At 36.4% G+C, this 18,231-nt stretch overlaps 1 protein-coding gene across 27 annotated transcripts; it reads right to left on the bottom strand.

Annotated features, from left to right (window-relative positions):
* Positions 1–3,285: 3,285 nt before the first annotated feature.
* On the bottom strand, positions 3,286–17,922 carry LOC111197087 (mucin-22). 27 transcript variants are annotated; one of them, XM_049472519.1, is made up of 15 exons: positions 17,795–17,922; positions 16,014–16,076; positions 15,563–15,904; positions 15,035–15,298; positions 12,149–12,922; positions 11,927–12,051; positions 11,762–11,823; positions 9,370–9,488; positions 8,268–8,566; positions 7,241–7,305; positions 6,954–7,129; positions 5,065–5,177; positions 4,880–4,944; positions 4,589–4,758; positions 3,286–4,211 (listed from the first exon to the last, which is right to left on the bottom strand). In XM_049472519.1, the coding sequence occupies exons 2-15, from the start codon at positions 16,051–16,053 to the stop codon at positions 4,120–4,122; spliced, it is 2,706 nt and encodes a 901-aa protein (XP_049328476.1). In that variant the 5' UTR covers positions 16,054–16,076; positions 17,795–17,922; the 3' UTR covers positions 3,286–4,119. The 27 variants fall into 27 exon arrangements, with proteins under 27 accessions (XP_049328476.1, XP_049328470.1, XP_049328465.1 ...); XM_049472513.1 differs by having other exon boundaries at positions 12,149–13,846; XM_049472508.1 differs by having other exon boundaries at positions 12,149–14,242.
* Positions 17,923–18,231: the final 309 nt, after the last annotated feature.

The following is an 18,231-nucleotide window of genomic DNA, read 5'->3' on the forward strand; positions in this document are numbered from 1 at the left end:
AAAACTTCAGACAGACCAGTATTGTGGGTGTATGGAGGAGCTATTGGATAAAGCAGCTATTGGTCAAAATTTGGACACCCTGCACGGCCAGAGCAACTAGCGTGCGTAGCAACGTGCAAACACATTTTAATCTCATTTATGCAAATACATTACCTAGTAACCACCTAGCAGCCACATAGCAACACCATAGCAACCAGTCCGGATTCCATAGCAATGCCTTAGCAACCACCTAGAAACACCTTAGCAACCTCCTAGCAACTGCTAAGCAACCCCATAGCAACCAGCATGGATACCATAGCAACACCTTAGCAACCACCTAGCAACAGCTTAGCAAACGCCAAGAAACCACTTAGCAACAGCATAGCAACCAGCCCGGATACCATAGCAACACCGTAACAACCACCTAGCAACAACTTAGCAACCACCACAGACAGCATAACAACACCTTAGCAACTGCTTAGCAACACCTTAGCAACTACCACAGACACAAGTGAAAGCACCTAGCAACATCGTAACAGTGACCATAGCAAATGGTGGGAACCATTTTAGCTGCGCAACCAACCTGCGTTTCCTTCAGGACATGCACTTTTCTAGTTTTAAATGCAGATTCACTGATGACTTCCTTTTTATACTTCAAATATACCATGATGTAAAAATACACTTCAAAACATTAAAAACATTAAAACATAATAAGAAATATCTAATTATCTCGTAATTATACAGATTTGTCTACTTATTTTATTTAGCATATTAAAAATGCAATAATATTATAGTTTTATCAAATGCTTGCAAACATTCATATATTATATATTATAATGATACAATAGAGCATATTTTTAATACATTTATTAGTATGAATTACACTTAGTATAAATTTAGTTAAAAATAAAGATTATATTTTTAAATGCTTGTCTAAGTACAATTTTGTACATTTTTCTGAACGTGTATTAAATCAGCTGCTACAGTGTTTAACTTACATTATGATTTATCTAACATTATGCAGATCCTTCACTGTTTTAGAAAGTGAATTTCGATTAAACAGTTAATCAACCTTAATTTTCACTTGGTACTACATTGATGGAAACCTTTATTTTCAGTGCAGGCGAGTGTTTACAACTTAAAGGGACTGAAAATTTAAATGAAAATCATTCATTTGATCAGGTGAGCTTAAATTATTTTTATGATGGTAAAATATGTTGGTGTTATATTAACGTAATATTTCATTTAAAATGTATTTCAGTGCCCTTTTTATTATTTATGGGAAATAATTTAATATTTAATATTTAAATTATAAAAATAAGCAAATACTACTTTAACACAACTATAAAGTTAATTTTTGTGAAGCCCATTAAATAAACGAGAGTCAAAACCTTTCACCAATAGGATGCATGCGTCCATTTTCCCTAAGCCAATCAGAGCCTTCCGGGAGTTCCAGTTTCCTCCAGGTGCTTGGAAAGTAGTTTAGAAATTTAGAATAACAGATACTGATATTTTACACAAGAATAACACAATCTTTTTTTCACACTTGCTTTACATTACCTGCAGCCTATGTAGAACCCGCAGATAAATCAGTCAAAAGATGCAGCAAAATTATCCTTCAGGACATAAAAAGAGGAATAAAGACTGCAGGAGCGTGAACTGTGGGAACAGCAGACAGGTAAACCTGTGATGGTTCTTCTGGAGGTTGGAGATATTTAGAGGAGCACAGCGACTCTCGACCACCTTAAAAGCTCCACAGATCCACAGTAAACAATCATCAACAAAACTCTGAATCAGAAAAGTGAAAAGTGAACAGATACTGATTTATTTCAGTTTTATTTTGTCTAGTCCTCGTTTAAACTTCCCCAAATACACAAACACACTCTAAAAGCTCCTTACTGTCCCATTCCACTTTAACGAGTAAATTAGTTATTTTTAAGTGCTAAGTTGAGTTTCAGTTCCACCTTAAATGCTGTCGCTATATTCACACAATCTGATTAACATCGCTTTTTGTGACGTTTTTTTCCACCTTAAACAGTGCAGCAGTTAAAGGTGCCTGAAGTAAACTGTTACATCTCTTAAGGTACACATATGCAAGCTGAGGAATGAACAGCTAACGTAACTCTAGCTTCTTTTTCTAAGTGCTGCCTCTGTTATGAAACTAGTGTTTACCAGACCCTTAATTGATTTTCTGTTAAATTCACGTACTTGATTTCTTACCTTTACAGTTATTCCACCTTAAATTCTACATCTGTATGGTTAAATGCCAATTAAGGTCTGTCAGATTAAAGCAGTAGCTCTGCGAGGAGTAGTGTGGAGAGACTATATGGATGTGATGGTGATTAAACTCCTCCTATATGATTTTTTAAATAAATGCAATGATGGCTGTTGTGAACTAGTTTAGTTACATGTGGACTGAAGATGGGAGGCTAAATACTAAAGACGGAAAAAAGTGACGCATCAAAACGTTGTTGTAATTTAGCTCAGGTTCAGTTAGGAGAATTTTTATTAAAATGTATAAACATTAAATTAATTGAAGTAATTCAATGTTGATGTCTTTTAAATTTATCACATACCAGTCACTTTATTGTCTTTATTGTGGTAGATTCCATTTCTGTAATTGTGTTGCTAAAAGTTGAGTTATGAAATAAGTAAATTTATGAGACTTTTTGACCCCTGATTTACTTATCATGACTTTATTATGAAGCCAAAAAAAAAAAAACAGATTAGCAATAAGGAATATTGGCTAACTGGTGATGCTCACTGATTCCTAAACATTGGGTAGTTTTTAATGGCACATTTTTGATATCAGAATGTCAATGACTAGTTTTAGATTAGTTGGAAGCTGCTGTTTGATGTGATGTTTGTGTAAGGTCTGTACATTACTCCTGTCTTCAGTTATGAAGGTCTGAACATCGACAGGAGCGGAGCAGAACCATGTTGTTCTTTCTGTCACGAATGTCTGTTGATCGAATGCGGGCTGTTGACAGCCCCTACCAGCTGCGTTGCCTGGCTCTGTAAATATTTGTTTAAATATCCTGCATAATGTGTTGTTTTTACTTTTTATATCTCCATTGATTTAAATGTGTGCTTGATTTCATAACAGAAAATAATTGTGACAAACTCTGAGATGTTTCCCCAGTGATTCTGTATCAACAAAGTTTTTTTTTTGTAACAGTGCTATTTACTTTTACTGCTGTTCACTTAAACTTTAAAAGTATTATACATGATTATTGGCCCAAAGAGGTCTACACGATTAATAATAATACACTGTAGGAATTGGCAATAATAGTATTAAACATCATCTATAACAAAAGTTTTTAATGAAGAAAATCAAAATGCATAGTAATAAAAATGTTTGTTTGGTATTATTACACATGTGACACATTTCTGATAAAAACTGCAGAAATACAACCTGTGATTTCTTGTATAAATTTCCACAAAATTTAAAACCAATAAAACTTTTACCTCCTCTTATGAAACATCACACAGGTCCAGTTACTTTAAATTTGATCCGTCTAATAATCTTCATATAGAGATGATGGCTGTCGGTAACATTATTGTTAAGTAATTGAATAAGTAGCTGATTAACAGGCTGGGATAAGTGCAATGTATTTAAAGCCAAGGCAAGGAATGTGGTGTACCTGCAACTTGTGGTATCTGTATGAATGCAGATGAACTGCAGATATAATATTGTGGTTGTTTGTTTGGACTGTGTCTACCGGAATGTGCAGCTTCTGTTATTGTTCACTAAAATTAAACAAAAATTAAACCTTACATTAAAATATAAATATACTTAAATATGTGTTGAAAATTAGAAAAATATTTTTGGAAGACAATAAAAAAAAAATCAATTATTGAATACAGTGCAGTTTTCCAATGATTTAACAATCATAATACAGAATAAATACATTTCCTTTAAATAAAGGTTTTACATCAGAACACTATTTTATCTACAATATGTTTGTAGATAATAGTTCACAATCATTCACAACCATGTTTTGTGAATAATTCACCTTTTAAGAATAGGAAACATGACCTCTTCAGAAAGATAACTCATCACACAACAGAACATCAGTAAAGTCATCAAGTTTCAATAAAAATATATATTGCAAAATGTTTTATTATTTTTTTGTCTTTTTAGCTGTACCGTGTGAGCAGAAGTGATAAGGTCACCATGAAGGCTGCCGTGAACAGGCTGATCTTGCTGCTGATTTCTCCTGAAGATATCACTGTATTGCAAGAAAACAAATTGACTTAAGTTTCATTTTTTTCTGTTCATAAGACCCAAAAAGAGTGAAACTATGAGCTCATTCTCTGCCTTAAACTCAGTTCACTTTTGTTTATCCGATCTCTAAACACATTTCCCTACATTACATACAGAAACACAAACTCAACACCCCGCTGCTCTAAAAACACCACACTCATCTATCCGTTAGGGCAGCGTGGTAGAATAAAGGAGTGGAAAGGGATCGGACCATTTCAGATACAGGTAAAGGTAGAATGGAGAGTTGCTTGCTGTATGTTTTAATATGTAATATTTTATCTGAAAGCTTTAATTGTGGTAATAAAGCTGCATTTTATATTCATATAATGAGATTTGACTTACCCGTTCCATTCACTGTGATCTGTGAGGTAAAGATCATGAAGGGGAGGGTGTTGTTTTTAGCTGCTCTAACTAAGGTGTTTGCGATCTGGGTGCTGTTGGGAAGTGTAGCCGAGGCACCAAAATACAGGTCCATGTGGTTCTGGATCAGTGTAAGGCTCAGACCTCCATTGCTAAATGAACAAACGTAAGAGTCATGCAGATGAACTAATTACTTCATTTTGTGATTAAAAATTAAAGCAATATTTGATGCTGTCAGTGCACTTTTAGTACATCAAAATACTCAGTAATTACCTGAAATTTGTCATTACCAGCTGACTAAATGCTGCAGGATAATCAACAGTGAAAAAAGGCTCAAGCTGCAAAAATAAAGTGAAAAAAGTAAATAAATAATAAGTGCTTAAATGATGTAAATATATGTAAGGTGTAAATAAAACAGTAATAAAAAGGGCATAAAAAGTGACTACAGTTGTACTTACCTCCTGTTTAATCGCTAATGACCTGTTGCCGAATAAAGTTGAGGTGGAGTCTGAGAGAGCCGACACAAATGTGCCATTTGTTTGGAAAATCACAGGAATGGTCTGCGGTGCACCTGGAGAATAAAGTTAATAAGTTAATGTATGTTTAATTTTCAAGATGAGGGAATTGAAAGGTTATTGTTCCTTATGCTGTTATGCCAACACACAGAATTACCTTGTTTATTCCGACTATAAGGCACACTTTTAAATTCAAACGAGCGCTGGATGTTAATCTACACAGATTTCTCTCCTGGAAACTGTTCATTTTGGTGAGTAAAGCACTTCTGCTTATTTACAGTAAGCTTAAATTTCCAATTTTTTGTCTAAGAGTGAGTTTTCAGTGAAGTTTCTCCAACAGTACAACTGGGTGCAGCAGCATTAGCATTAGCCGCTAACCGCAGGACTAGTGGGATATAAATGCCACCCGATAGGCTAGACTGAGGAACCCTGAGTGTTCCAGTAACCCAGGACCCTATCAGCTACCGGTTCAACCTGTGTAGCTTGTTTTAACCTGTGTAGCTCACCTCTGAAGAGCTAGTGGTGAGGTTAGCGCCTAATGCTGCTGCATCCAGCCTTAGTGCATAGATAAGGAGTGAAGGGTGTGATTGGAGATAACCACCTTTACACACTTATTCTTAAATGTTTTATACATTTATATATACAGTTATTATTTTTACTGTTCACTTCATAATTCACTTAATAACCTTATGATCTTTGCACTCTTTTTAACTGTCACAATGACAAGGCTTTGGAGGTTGTTTTTACTTTTTCAGGAATCAGGAAGGTCAGAGTGTTTTCATCAACAATGAGAGCTGTGGGAGAACGTGACCCTGAGTGGCAGAGAAGCTTCACTGCTGTTCTGCTGTTTTGGGACCAGTGCATATGAACTAGGAGACAACAAGCTCTCTGAGTGAAGTGCTGGGAACCTCTCCTCAGATAGCCAGCGCATGCCTGTTCTACATGCCGTAAAGTCTTACACAGGCCAGAAGATCTTTCCAGCCACTCTTTTCCTCTGTTTCATCTTCTCACAGACTTTAGGACACTTAAGGACTGTCTGCTGTTTTCATGAAGGACACAGTGCTGAACTACACCATGATAAGAACTTGTTGCTCAGACAGGCTGGAGCGGATCACGTCATTGGAACTGGACAACAAACTGTTAACTGGACTCTGCTGACATAATCATATTGATAAGTTCTGTCCAATCACATGTCATTTGCATAAATGTATAACTGCTTGGATGAAGTTTGAGGGGTTCTCTCTGGCCCTCGACTGGCTTTAGTTTCTTTCTCTTTCTTTCTTTCTCTCTCTCTCTCTCGCTCTCCTCTCTCTTTCTCTCTCTCTCTGGGTTGTGAATGTGTTGATCTATCGAGATTTTATTACACTGTGTTGACTCGTTGATGTACTTTTACTCTTTTCTAATATATATCTATAATTTTTTGTTCCTTTTATATATATCTGTAATGCTGAAACTATTTTTCCAGTAAACTTTAATATATTTTAAATTCTAAGCTCTGACTCATTGGTCATCATTTCATGTTCTGGGATTTCTCACATCCGAGTTTTATTTAAGTCATGCTGTGGTAAATTACCCTACAGCAGCACTGGATTATAAGGAACACTGTCGAATACTGGGAAAATGTAATAATTTTTTTTCTGTGCCTTATAGTCTAAAAAATACAATTATTAACATTAACTAAAATTTTGCGGAGGTAAAAACTACACAGAACATTTGCCTGTGTTAAATCAACATAGTGAGTAAGGAAATGTAACAGTAGTGTTTATTTAATCACTTTAGATACATTATTAATAATAAAACATTTTCTCTTCAGTAGGAGGAAATTTACTCACTGACAACAACAATCTTGGCAGGGTCCACCGCCAAGTTGAAGCCTGAGCTTGGGTTTGATATAGCCTCTTTTAGGGTGCTCACCACGTCGGTGGAGGATGGAAGAGGCTTTGTGGAGTTCTCATTGAATATCAGCTCCAGGTCTGTTTCTATGTCTGTTGCGCGAGTAGCTCCTGGTCTGGAAGGAAATAACTCAGTTAGCTTCAGTTGAGCCGTGGCCGAACCGTGTGGCAGTGCTCTGCTGTAAACGTTTAAAGGAAAGTCTGGAGTTCTGAGCCGAGACTCTTACCTAAATCCTTTAACTTTAGTCATGATGAACAGAGCTCCGTACTGGGCTTTGTAAACCAGGTCCATCTAAAAAGAGATTTGCATTACAATTATTCAACTGTTACACTTTTACAGGTTCTCAGATTACCAGTTAATAGTTATTTTATAGCTCTTTTCACAAACATGTTTAGTGCTCCTTATTTACCAACGTTTTCCCCAGAATTCTCTAACATTTGTTTTCACAATAAAAGTCCTAACAAGAAGATTGTTCTTGAAAACTGAACGTATTACAAAGAATAATAAACTGGTGTATTTTGGGGTTTTAACAGTTTTTTCCAGTTGCTAACAGACTGAAATGAGATGTGTAGCTCAATATATATATATAATTCTATAACTTCTTCTCAAGTCTCCAGCCCTGTAAACACATTTCTGCTTTATATACACTGAACTCTGTTCTTTTCATAATACACAACGTCTGATATAAAGTCACGTTTCCCTATCAAAACACTGACATTCAAAATCACAGCATCAGCTAATCGACCAATATATGTGTTACCTGGCCACGAACACCTTAGTGACTGATTGGTACCACTTCAATCAGGAGCTAAGCTTCTACAGTTTGAACTATTTTAGTATTATGGTAACACTTATCAAAGATGAGAGCTTTTCATAATATCCAGCAGTGTGTTACAGTTGGTTAGATATAAATCTGTTAATATAAATAAAGCATTTGAAAGTATTTGGTGTAAAAGTATAATTCTGATAATGCTGTATGAAGTTTTGGTTGCTGTTCTTTATTCTGCAGGATATATGAGGATATATTGTGCAGTTTGGCAGTTTGTGGGTGGTTTTGTGAATTGTGTAAAGTATTTTAAATAAACCAGCCTAGTTTACAACATATTGTGTTTTAGCAACTGAAAACAAATGTGAGAAGAAACTGATGAATAAGGATTATTGTGTTATAGATGGCATATTGTGTCAAATTCAGTGTTCAGATTCAGATATTTTACAGCAGAGAAAGGAGAATGTAAGGGTTTATTATCACTCACTGCTGCTTGCACTATAGTAGCCAGGACTTTGAACTGATTGCTGTTTGTGTCACTCAGTGCCACTTCGTACACTTGATTAATGACAATTGTTAGAGCAACAGCTGGTGGGGGACGTGTTGGTGTAGGTGTAGTCGTAGCCGTTGTTGTAGTAGAGGGTGTAGTAGTAGTTGTAGGAGGGGGTGTAGTAGTAGTAGTAGTAGTAGTAGTAGAAGTGGTTGTAGTTGTAGGAGGGGGTGTAGTTGTTGTCGTAGTTGTTGTAGTTGTTTCTGGTGTTGGAGTTGCTGTAGCAGCTGTAGTCACTGGAATGTGAAGAAAAATATTAATTAAATTAACAAACATTACAGTCTTTTGATAAACATGCACACTTTATTTTAAATTGTTTAAATGAACATAATTATGAAAATTACTTGTTCTATTTTTTATCTGGTTTGTTTTCTGGTTCTACCTTATGCCTGGCCCACAATACAGAATATTTAAAGCCTTAATTTATGTTTAAAAAATGTGAGAGCCCACACATAAATCCCTGAATAAAACCCCGTCCACTTTCAGATTGTACACCCCAGATAAAATCTTCTTATGAAATGTTACATCACAACAGCAGATGGGAGTTTCTATTGCTATGCTAGTTGTGATACTCAGAGATGCTCAATGTCTCCTCAGGAAAAAAGGCAAGAAAAAGAAAAGGATGTGAATGAAAGCATAGCGGAAAAGAAGGAGTCATGTGCAGTATGTATGTATATATATATATATATATATATATATATATATATATATATATATATATACTGCTCACTCAAAACCCACTCGTTTCAAATAGCAGGTGTGAAGGTGTGAATTAACACAGTGATTTATCAGCATTGTATCTGTAAGAGATCGCACCAGAGGATTGGCTCTGGAACGGCTCTGTGAAAAGATAAGGAGGGCTCAATATTATATTATAGACTCTGCCTACTACAGGATCATCTGGGAAGATTATCAGGAGATTCTTTGGGGTTGTTGGGACGAGCAAATGCACCTCAAACTTGGCCTGTTTTATGCTGTAATGTCGGCCAGGCGTTAGTGAGGTTGCTTGTTGAGTAGCAGTGTGGTGTTTTGTATTTACCTGAAGCCTGTGTAATAGCAAAACTTGTTTTTGCATTGAGCACAGTGTCAACGATGTTGTTGTCACTGGGTAGACTAGCACTGAACTCCAAATTCAGATTAGTGATGATTGATCCAGCCCTGCACAGACAAGATTTATTTAGAATACAAAGGAAGTGTTTGTGTTTATATTTGTGTATATATAAATGCATGTATTTAGTAAAGGAATAGAATAGGGCACTAGTATCGAGTCACATGTCTGTTGCAGTGTTCTGTGGAAACTAAAGAACATATGTGGTTGTACATCAAATAGATTCTCCTCTTTTTAAAATTACTGTGACACCCTGTAACTTAATGAGTATATATATATATATATATATATATATATATATATATATATATATATATATATATATATATATATATATATATATATATATATTACATCCACGCCTAAAGCAAACACTGGTAATTTACGCTGATAGTAAATAAACAGAAGAGTGTTACTGACCAAAAAAACACTTTTCAGGAGAGACATAAGTTATGTGTAAATATTCATAAGACACTAGAATTTTTATATTTATATGCCAATACCGCAGGAATGTGTCCCAACATCAGCCGCCTTACAGACTGTTTTTTGGAGTCAGCTTACTGCTTAAAATATCTCATATTTAAAGTTAATATAAAACTAATAATATGTTATTTTAATTAGAACAACCGTAATCCATCGCTCCAGCTAGAGTTTAGATTGGGCAAAAAATCCAGCCTGACTCTGCCTGCCCTCCTAAACTGTTATTACTGTTACTAACTCCACATTTTGGTAAGTAACATTACAGCAATAAAACAGAGCTTTTAACTAAATTTCCAAATAGTTGGAATGAGCGAAATCTGTTTTAATGATCTTAATAAACAGTACAACACGGAAGAAGACTTTTTTTTCTTTTACAAACTGTGACAGCATTCTGTATTCTCCGCAGTGAGGAGGTGAATCACTTATCTAACCAGCCTGTGATTTCTTTCCCTAATAAGCCTTTCAATAACCTCTAATAGCCTTTAATAGTCTTTACCTAATTACCTGGCAGCCGTGTTCACTAAACTGGGTAGTTATAAACATTCTGAGGTGAACAGCGCGCAAGCTGCAACATGCCTTTCATTTTATCTGAGCAGAGCTGCGGCTTTCACAGGGCGTCCAGTATAAACTGGTACGGAGTGGAGGAGCTGGAGTGCGCACACAGAAACTGCAGTGAGGAGGGGAAACTTATGCATATCCAGCTTTAAAAACACTATAGTCCTCTGCTGTTGTTAGCTTGTGAGCTAACTAGTTCCGTGACTCACTGACTATGCTAAAAGATGAACTGTAGAGAGTTGTATTATCTGGTTAGTGGGGTTAAAACCTTTTTCTTTTCACTTTGAGTGTGATTGGTCCTACACATATGAACTGCAGAAACTGTAAAAACTCTCCAGACTGACTGAGCCGAGCCTGTAGCTCGTGGCTGGGCTGTAGCACTGAGTGGGTAGAGAATAGTGTTGCCAACTCCTCAGGAAGGAAAGTAGCTATTGGCTGTCCTAAAAGTCACTAGATGACGCTAAATGACGCAATTGCTTAATTTGCATAATACATGTTTTGAATCTGTAAAGGATTAACATTGAAGTTAATAAAAAACACCCTAAATATGTTAGAATTATTACAAATGAACTCTAACAAATGAACAACTTCTGTTGCTTTTTAGTTTAGTTCTGTTGCAAATAGTTAAATAGTTTTTTGCCATGTTGTTAAATGTTATACTAACTGGAACTGTTTTTCTAAGTTTTTGGGTTTTTTTTAGTTTTTCAGGGTTATTTTTTTAGTTTTATTTTATTTAATTTTTTAAAGTTTTCTTAAGTTTTCTTTATTTTTAAACCTATTATAGACAAATTGTTCAATGATGAGCTAGCTAGTTAGATGTTTAGCTTTTTATAAAGAGGCAGACACTGTGGATGAGGTGAGTGACTGACTGAGACTGTGTGAGTTAGATTAAGTGATTTTTTTTGTGTCACACTGAAGACACAGTTTCATTTATTTTCCTGCTCTGTAAATACGGAGTAGGGTCAGTCAGCGGCGGTTTTGGGCATGCTCAGTTCATTTACTGTGTGTTCGTGAAGCACACTTTCTCCAGTCATCCACAAACAACAGTGCTTAACTGCTTAACCCTAAACTCCTGAATCGGATAGATACCGATACAGTGTCGATCTATCATCCCATCTCTAATATATATTATATATATTATACTACTCGTTCTGTATATTTATTATCTCTGTGGGTGTAATCTATATCGATGATCTATTGCTGCGCTGGATATTTTAACACACAGTAAACAAACAGCAGAAAAAGGTGTATAATGATGGTAAGAAGCTTCTGCATGCTTGATACTCACTTAAAACCAAGGACATTTAGCCTGATGAAGGTACTGAATGCTTGCTTAAATACAGGTTCAAACTATATAAAAAACAACATTAAATATTACATTTGAGACTCATTTTTTGTGACAGTTTTATATTTTATGTAGGAATACATTAATAATAAAGAACATAAGACAGACCTCTGATTTCACACTTGCTGCTCTGTTGATGAAGGTAGATGAAGTTGAGACTAATAGGTCAGCGTTAAACGTTTCAGAGGTGGTAAAGCTGATTTGCTTTGTGACAACTGCTGCTTCTGTAGAGGCTGTAGAGGAAGATCACACCAGTTTCATCATGAAATAACTGACAATGTTTACAGAATGTTTATGAAAATACTCAAATGATCCAGAATTCCTGTTCACCTGTAGGGGTGTTGGGTTGAGTTGTTTCCAATCCGCCATTTGAAGCTACTTTTGCAACACTTGTTGGTGATTTTGTTGATGGTTTGATGCTTGTAACGGTACTTGACTCCATGGTAGAACCTGTTGTAGTTTCTGTTGTAAAGTCTGAAGTTTGTTTAAATGTTGGACTTGTACTTGTTTCCACACTGGAAACTACTGTAGACTCAGTTGTCAAAGCTGTAGTTGATTCAACAGTTGAAGTTGCTCCTGATTTCATGGTAGTTTCTGTTGCAGAGACTGTAGTTTGTTCAAATGTTGGACTTGTACTTGGTTGAACACTGGAAACTACTGTAGAGTCAGTTGTCAAAGCTGTAGTTGATTCAACAGTTGAAGTTGTTTCTGATTCCATGGTAGTTTCTGTTGCAGAGACTGTAGTTTGTTTAAATGTTGGACTTGTATTTGGTTCCACACTGGAAACTGTTGTAGTGTCAGCTGTCAAAGCTGTAGTTGATTCATGAGTTGAAGTTGTACCTGATTCCATAGTAGTTTCTGTTGCAAAGACTGTAGTTTGTTCAAATGTTGGACTTGTACTTGGTTCCACACTGGAAACTATTGTAGACTCAGCTTTCAAAGCTGTAGTTGTTTCATCAGTTGAAGTTGTACCTGATTCCATAGTAGTTTCTGTTGCAAAGACTCTAGTTTGTTCAAATGTTGGACTTGTACTTGGTTCTTCACTGGAAACTACTGTAGACTCAGCTGTCAAAGCTGTAGTTGATTCATCAGCTGCAGTTGTACCTGATTCCATGGTGGCATCTGTTGTCAAGCCTGTAGTTTGTTCAAATGTTGGACTTGTACTTGGTTCTACGCTGGAAACTATTGTAGACTCAGCCGTCAAAGCTGTTGTTGATTCATCAGCTGCAGTTATACCTGAATCCATGGTGGCATCTGTTGTAAAATCTGTAGTTTGTTCAAATGTTGGACTTGTACTTGGTTCTACGCTGGAAACTAATGTAGACTCAGCTGTCAAAGCTGTAGTTGATTCATCAGCTGCAGTTGTACCTGATTCCATGGTGGCATCTGTTGTCAAGCCTGTAGTTTGTTCAAATGTTGGACTTGTACTTGGTTCTACGCTGGAAACTATTGTAGACTCAGCCGTCAAAGCTGTTGTTGATTCATCAGCTGCAGTTATACCTGAATCCATGGTGGCATCTGTTGTAAAATCTGTAGTTTGTTCAAATGTTGGACTTGTACTTGGTTCTACGCTGGAAACTAATGTAGACTCAGCTGTCAAAGCTGTAGTTGATTCATCAGCTGCAGTTGTACCTGATTCCATGGTGGCATCTTTTGTCAAGTCTGTAGTTTGTTCAAATGTTGGACTTGTACTTGGTTCCTCACTGGAAACTATTGTAGACTCAGCTGTCAAAGCTGTAGTTGATTCATCAGATGAAGTTGTTCCTGATTCCAAAGTAGTTTCTTTTGCAGAGACTGTAGTTTGTTCAAATGTTGGACTTGTACTTGGTTCTTCACTGGAAACTACTGTAGACTCAGCTGTCAAAGCTGTAGTTGACTCATCAGCTGCAGTTGTACCTGATTCCATGGTGGCATCTGTTGTCAAGCCTGTAGTTTGTTCAAATGTTGGACTTGTACTTGGTTCCACACTGGAAACTACTGTAGACTCAGCTGTCAAAGCTGTAGTTGATTCATCAGCTGCAGTTGTACCTGATTCCATGGTGGCATCTTTTGTCAAGTCTGTAGTTTGTTCAAATGTTGGACTTGTATTTGGTTCCACACTCGAAACTACTGTAGACTCAGCTGTCAAAGCTGTAGTTGATTCATCAGCTGCAGTTGTACCTGATTCCATGGTGACATCTGTTGTAAAATCTGTAGTTTGTTCAAAAGTTGGACTTGTACTTAGTTCCACACTGGAAACTATTGTAGACTCAGCTGTCAAAGCTGTAGTTGATTCATCAGCTGCAGTTGTACCTGATTCCATGGTGGCATCTGTTGTAAAGTCTGTAGTTTGTTCAAATGTTGGACTCGTACTTGGTTCTATGCTGGAAACTACTGTAGACTCAGCTGTCAAAGCTGTAGTTGATTCATCAGCTGCAGTTGTACCTGATTCCATGGTGGCATCTGTTGTAAAGTCTGTAGTTTGTTCAAATGTTGGACTCGTACTTGGTTCCACACTGGAAACTACTGTAGACTCAGCTGTCAAAGCTGTAGTTGATTCATCAGCTGCAGTTGTACCTGACTCCATGGTGGCATCTGTTGTAAAGTCTGTAGTTTGTTCAAATGTTGGACTTGTACTTGGTTCCACACTGGAAACTACTGTAGACTCAGCTGTCAAAGCTGTAGTTGATTCATCAGCTGCAGTTGTACCTGACTCCATGGTGGCATCTGTTGTAAAGTCTGTAGTTTGTTCAAATGTTGGACTTGTGCTTGGTTCTATGCTGGAAACTACTGTAGACTCAGCTGTCAAAGCTGTAGTTGATTCATCAGCTGCAGTTGTACCTGATTCCATGGTGGCATCTGTTGTAAAGTCTGTAGTTTGTTCAAATGTTGGACTTGTACTTGGTTCTATGCTGGAAACTACTGTAGACTCAGCTGTCAAAGCTGTAGTTGATTCATCAGCTGCAGTTGTACCTGATTCCATGGTGGCATCTGTTGTCAAGTCTGTAGTTTGTTCAAATGTTGGACTTGTACTTGGTTCCACACTGGAAACTACTGTAGACTCAGCTGTCAAAGCTGTAGTTGATTCATCAGCTGCAGTTGTACCTGATTCCATGGTGGCATCTGTTGTCAAGTCTGTAGTTTGTTCAAATGTTGGACTTGTACTTGGTTCTATGCTGGAAACTACAGTAGACTCAGCTGTCAAAGCTGTAGTTGATTCATCAGCTGCAGTTGTACCTGATTCCATGGTGGCATCTGTTGTCAAGTCTGTAGTTTGTTCAAATGTTGGACTTGTACTTGGTTCCACACTGGAAACTACTGTAGACTCAGCTGTCAAAGCTGTAGTTGATTCATCAGCTGCAGTTGTACCTGACTCCATGGTGGCATCTGTTGTAAAGTCTGTAGTTTGTTCAAATGTTGGACTTGTACTTGGTTCCACACTGGAAACTACTGTAGACTCAGCTGTCAAAGCTGTAGTTGATTCATCAGCTGCAGTTGTACCTGACTCCATGGTGGCATCTGTTGTAAAGTCTGTAGTTTGTTCAAATGTTGGACTTGTACTTGGTTCTATGCTGGAAACTACTGTAGACTCAGCTGTCAAAGCTGTAGTTGTTTCATCAGCTGCAGTTGTACCTGATTCCATGGTGGCATCTGTTGTCAAGTCTGTAGTTTGTTCAAATGTTGGACTTGTACTTGGTTCCACACTGGAAACTACTGTAGACTCAGCTGTCAAAGCTTTAGTTGATTCATCAGCTGCAGTTGTACCTGACTCCGTGGTGGCATCTGTTGTAAAGTCTATAGTTTGTTCAAATGTTGGACTTGTACTTGGTTCCACACTGGAAACTACTGTAGACTCAGCTGTCAAAGCTGTAGTTGATTCATCAGCTGCAGTTGTACCTGACTCCATGGTGGCATCTGTTGTCAAGTCTGTAGTTTGTTCAAATGTTGGACTTGTACTTGGTTCCACACTGGAAACTACTGTGGACTCAGCTGTCAAAGCTGTTGTTGATTGAACAGATGCAGTTGTCCCTGATTCCATGGTGGCATCTGTTGTAAAGTCTGTAGTTTGTTCAGTGGTTGTTTGCATGTAAATACCTGTTACTGAGACTGTTAAAACAGAAGAACATTTAAAAGCATTTCTAATTCATTTTATTCTTTAACTTTAAGTGAATAAATGTGGTGGTAAACATAATATGTTTATTTGAATTTGACTTACCCAGTAATATACATAATCCAGCCAAGGCTTTTTCTTTCATCTTGCTTATTTGTCAGATAACACCTAAGAAATATTATTATACACGTTATAGGGCTGCAAGCGCAACAGTTATTTTAGTGTTTATTTCTTTATGTTGAAATTAAAGCAATTAATAAAACAGCCAGTAGGTCATAAATATTTGTACATGCAAATATATTGCCTCTGATTGGCTAACAGCACTGTGAGACAGTGAGACAAACAAAAATTAGAAACGTTTTAAAATAAAGACATTTTTACACTAATATAAGTCTTCGCAATGTCATATGTTACTTAACAACATGTGTAATAAAGCCCTGCTAAGTGCAGTTCAGCCACTGACCTAGTCTTAGAGTATCTATAAAACACCAAATCCACCGGAGAGCCTATGTAAATCCTATAGTTACACAGAGGTGGGTAGTTACCACAGGGTGGATTTTTACTTTTAACTAGTGTAAACAGAACTGTTCTAAACACACACCTACCTATCTCAGTTGTACTTAGCTGCTGGTGTTCCTCCATAGACTAATTCTAAACATTTGTTCCTTAGCTCGGAATTACTGGGTAAAGCATATAACACTGATGTGTTATTCACACAAATAACACATGAATGAACTGCCATGCTGTTCCTAGCACTGTTAGCTTCTATTTGACGAGAATACAAACTGCCCATAATTTTGGTTGAGCAGTAGCTAAAAGTGTTAAATGATATAGCTCTTTGTAAGCATTAGTTTTTGTTTTTACCATTTCATATGATTTTTTTCACTGCAATAGAATTCTTTGTATTGAAATAGTAGATATTTAATGTTGCAGTGTTAACGAAAACTATATAGAAAAGTACTCATTGACAACCTATTTTTCATGATGAAAAGGAAACTAGAACTAAATAAAAAATAATACTTGAAAACAAGAACTAGAATTAATTTTATTATACTTTTCATCAATATATAAAAACTTAACAAAAATGTCAAAGACGGACAAATTGTGACATCTGCAATAAATTGTATTAATGACCAGTGATTGGAACATATAAGCCTGATGTTTTAAACCTGTTGCGCCACACGGCATTATTATATTTGTAAAACAGCACTCTTTACACACTCTTCCTCTCACTGGAATAAATACCATTTATGGGATTTACAGTGGAAAATTTCCACATTGTTACAGTGGAAAATGTTTGGGCATGTGCCTGTGTTCACAATTGACTGCCAAATTTGTTATACATATATTATATTTATATAATTATTTTACTGTCAGAACTGTAATGTAAACCTGTGAGATATTTGTTTATTTTGTTGTATGTTGCATACATATAATAGTAATTTTATTTGGCAATTTTAACTTATGTCACATCAAAGTGATTTGAAGGTAAATTACATATCTAAATATCATTTACATTCTGTGAATGAGCATGTACTGATCTAAGAGACACTTAAGCAGGATGGCATTCCTTAAGAGTAGAAAAATATCTGATTAGGCGTAATGTGTGTTATTCATGTAAAAAACATATTTACCAGTGTTAAATCAAAAACATATATAAACATTCAGTTTAAAATCTGTTTGATACTATTTTTGAATTTATACTTATTAGAAAAGTGCAAAAAATTTAGAAATAAAAAAATTTAATTAATGTAGGGAATTTATAATTTAATCATAAAGTCTTAAATTGCTCATTTTATAATGTCACCCACTTTCACCTGCGGGCAAAATCTACTTGATTAGAAGTAGTAGTTTTGTCTACTGTAAAATAGAAATATTAAACTTACCGTATTTCTCTGTGTGGTTTACTGTGAAGAGTCTGTATGGAGATCTGGTGTATGATGATTTATGATGATTTATGATGCTGTCAGTTCATGGTGTCTCAGACCAGGTTAGTGTAATAGTCCCACGACTCTGCTGTGTGGAGGGATGTGTGAGTGTGTGGGTTTATTTATACGCCCTGATGAAGTGATGAAGTGATGAAGAATGCATATTCTTTGCATATTTCCCCGCCCTGTACCGGGACATCATTACTGTTAGTCAGTCTCTGTCTTGTCGTTTTGTCCTTTGTTCCTTGCTTCAGGTAGAAGGCATTGTTAGCAGCTCTATTGTTTCTGCATTCCAACCGTCTTATCCCCAACAACAAAAACGTCTCATCATATTTATCTTTATCACGTCTATTAGCACATAGCACTACTCATAGCAACTCATTACTCATTACTCA

This window comes from Astyanax mexicanus, chromosome 25, assembly GCF_023375975.1.
Source record: "Astyanax mexicanus isolate ESR-SI-001 chromosome 25, AstMex3_surface, whole genome shotgun sequence".
NCBI lineage: Eukaryota > Metazoa > Chordata > Actinopteri > Characiformes > Acestrorhamphidae > Astyanax > Astyanax mexicanus.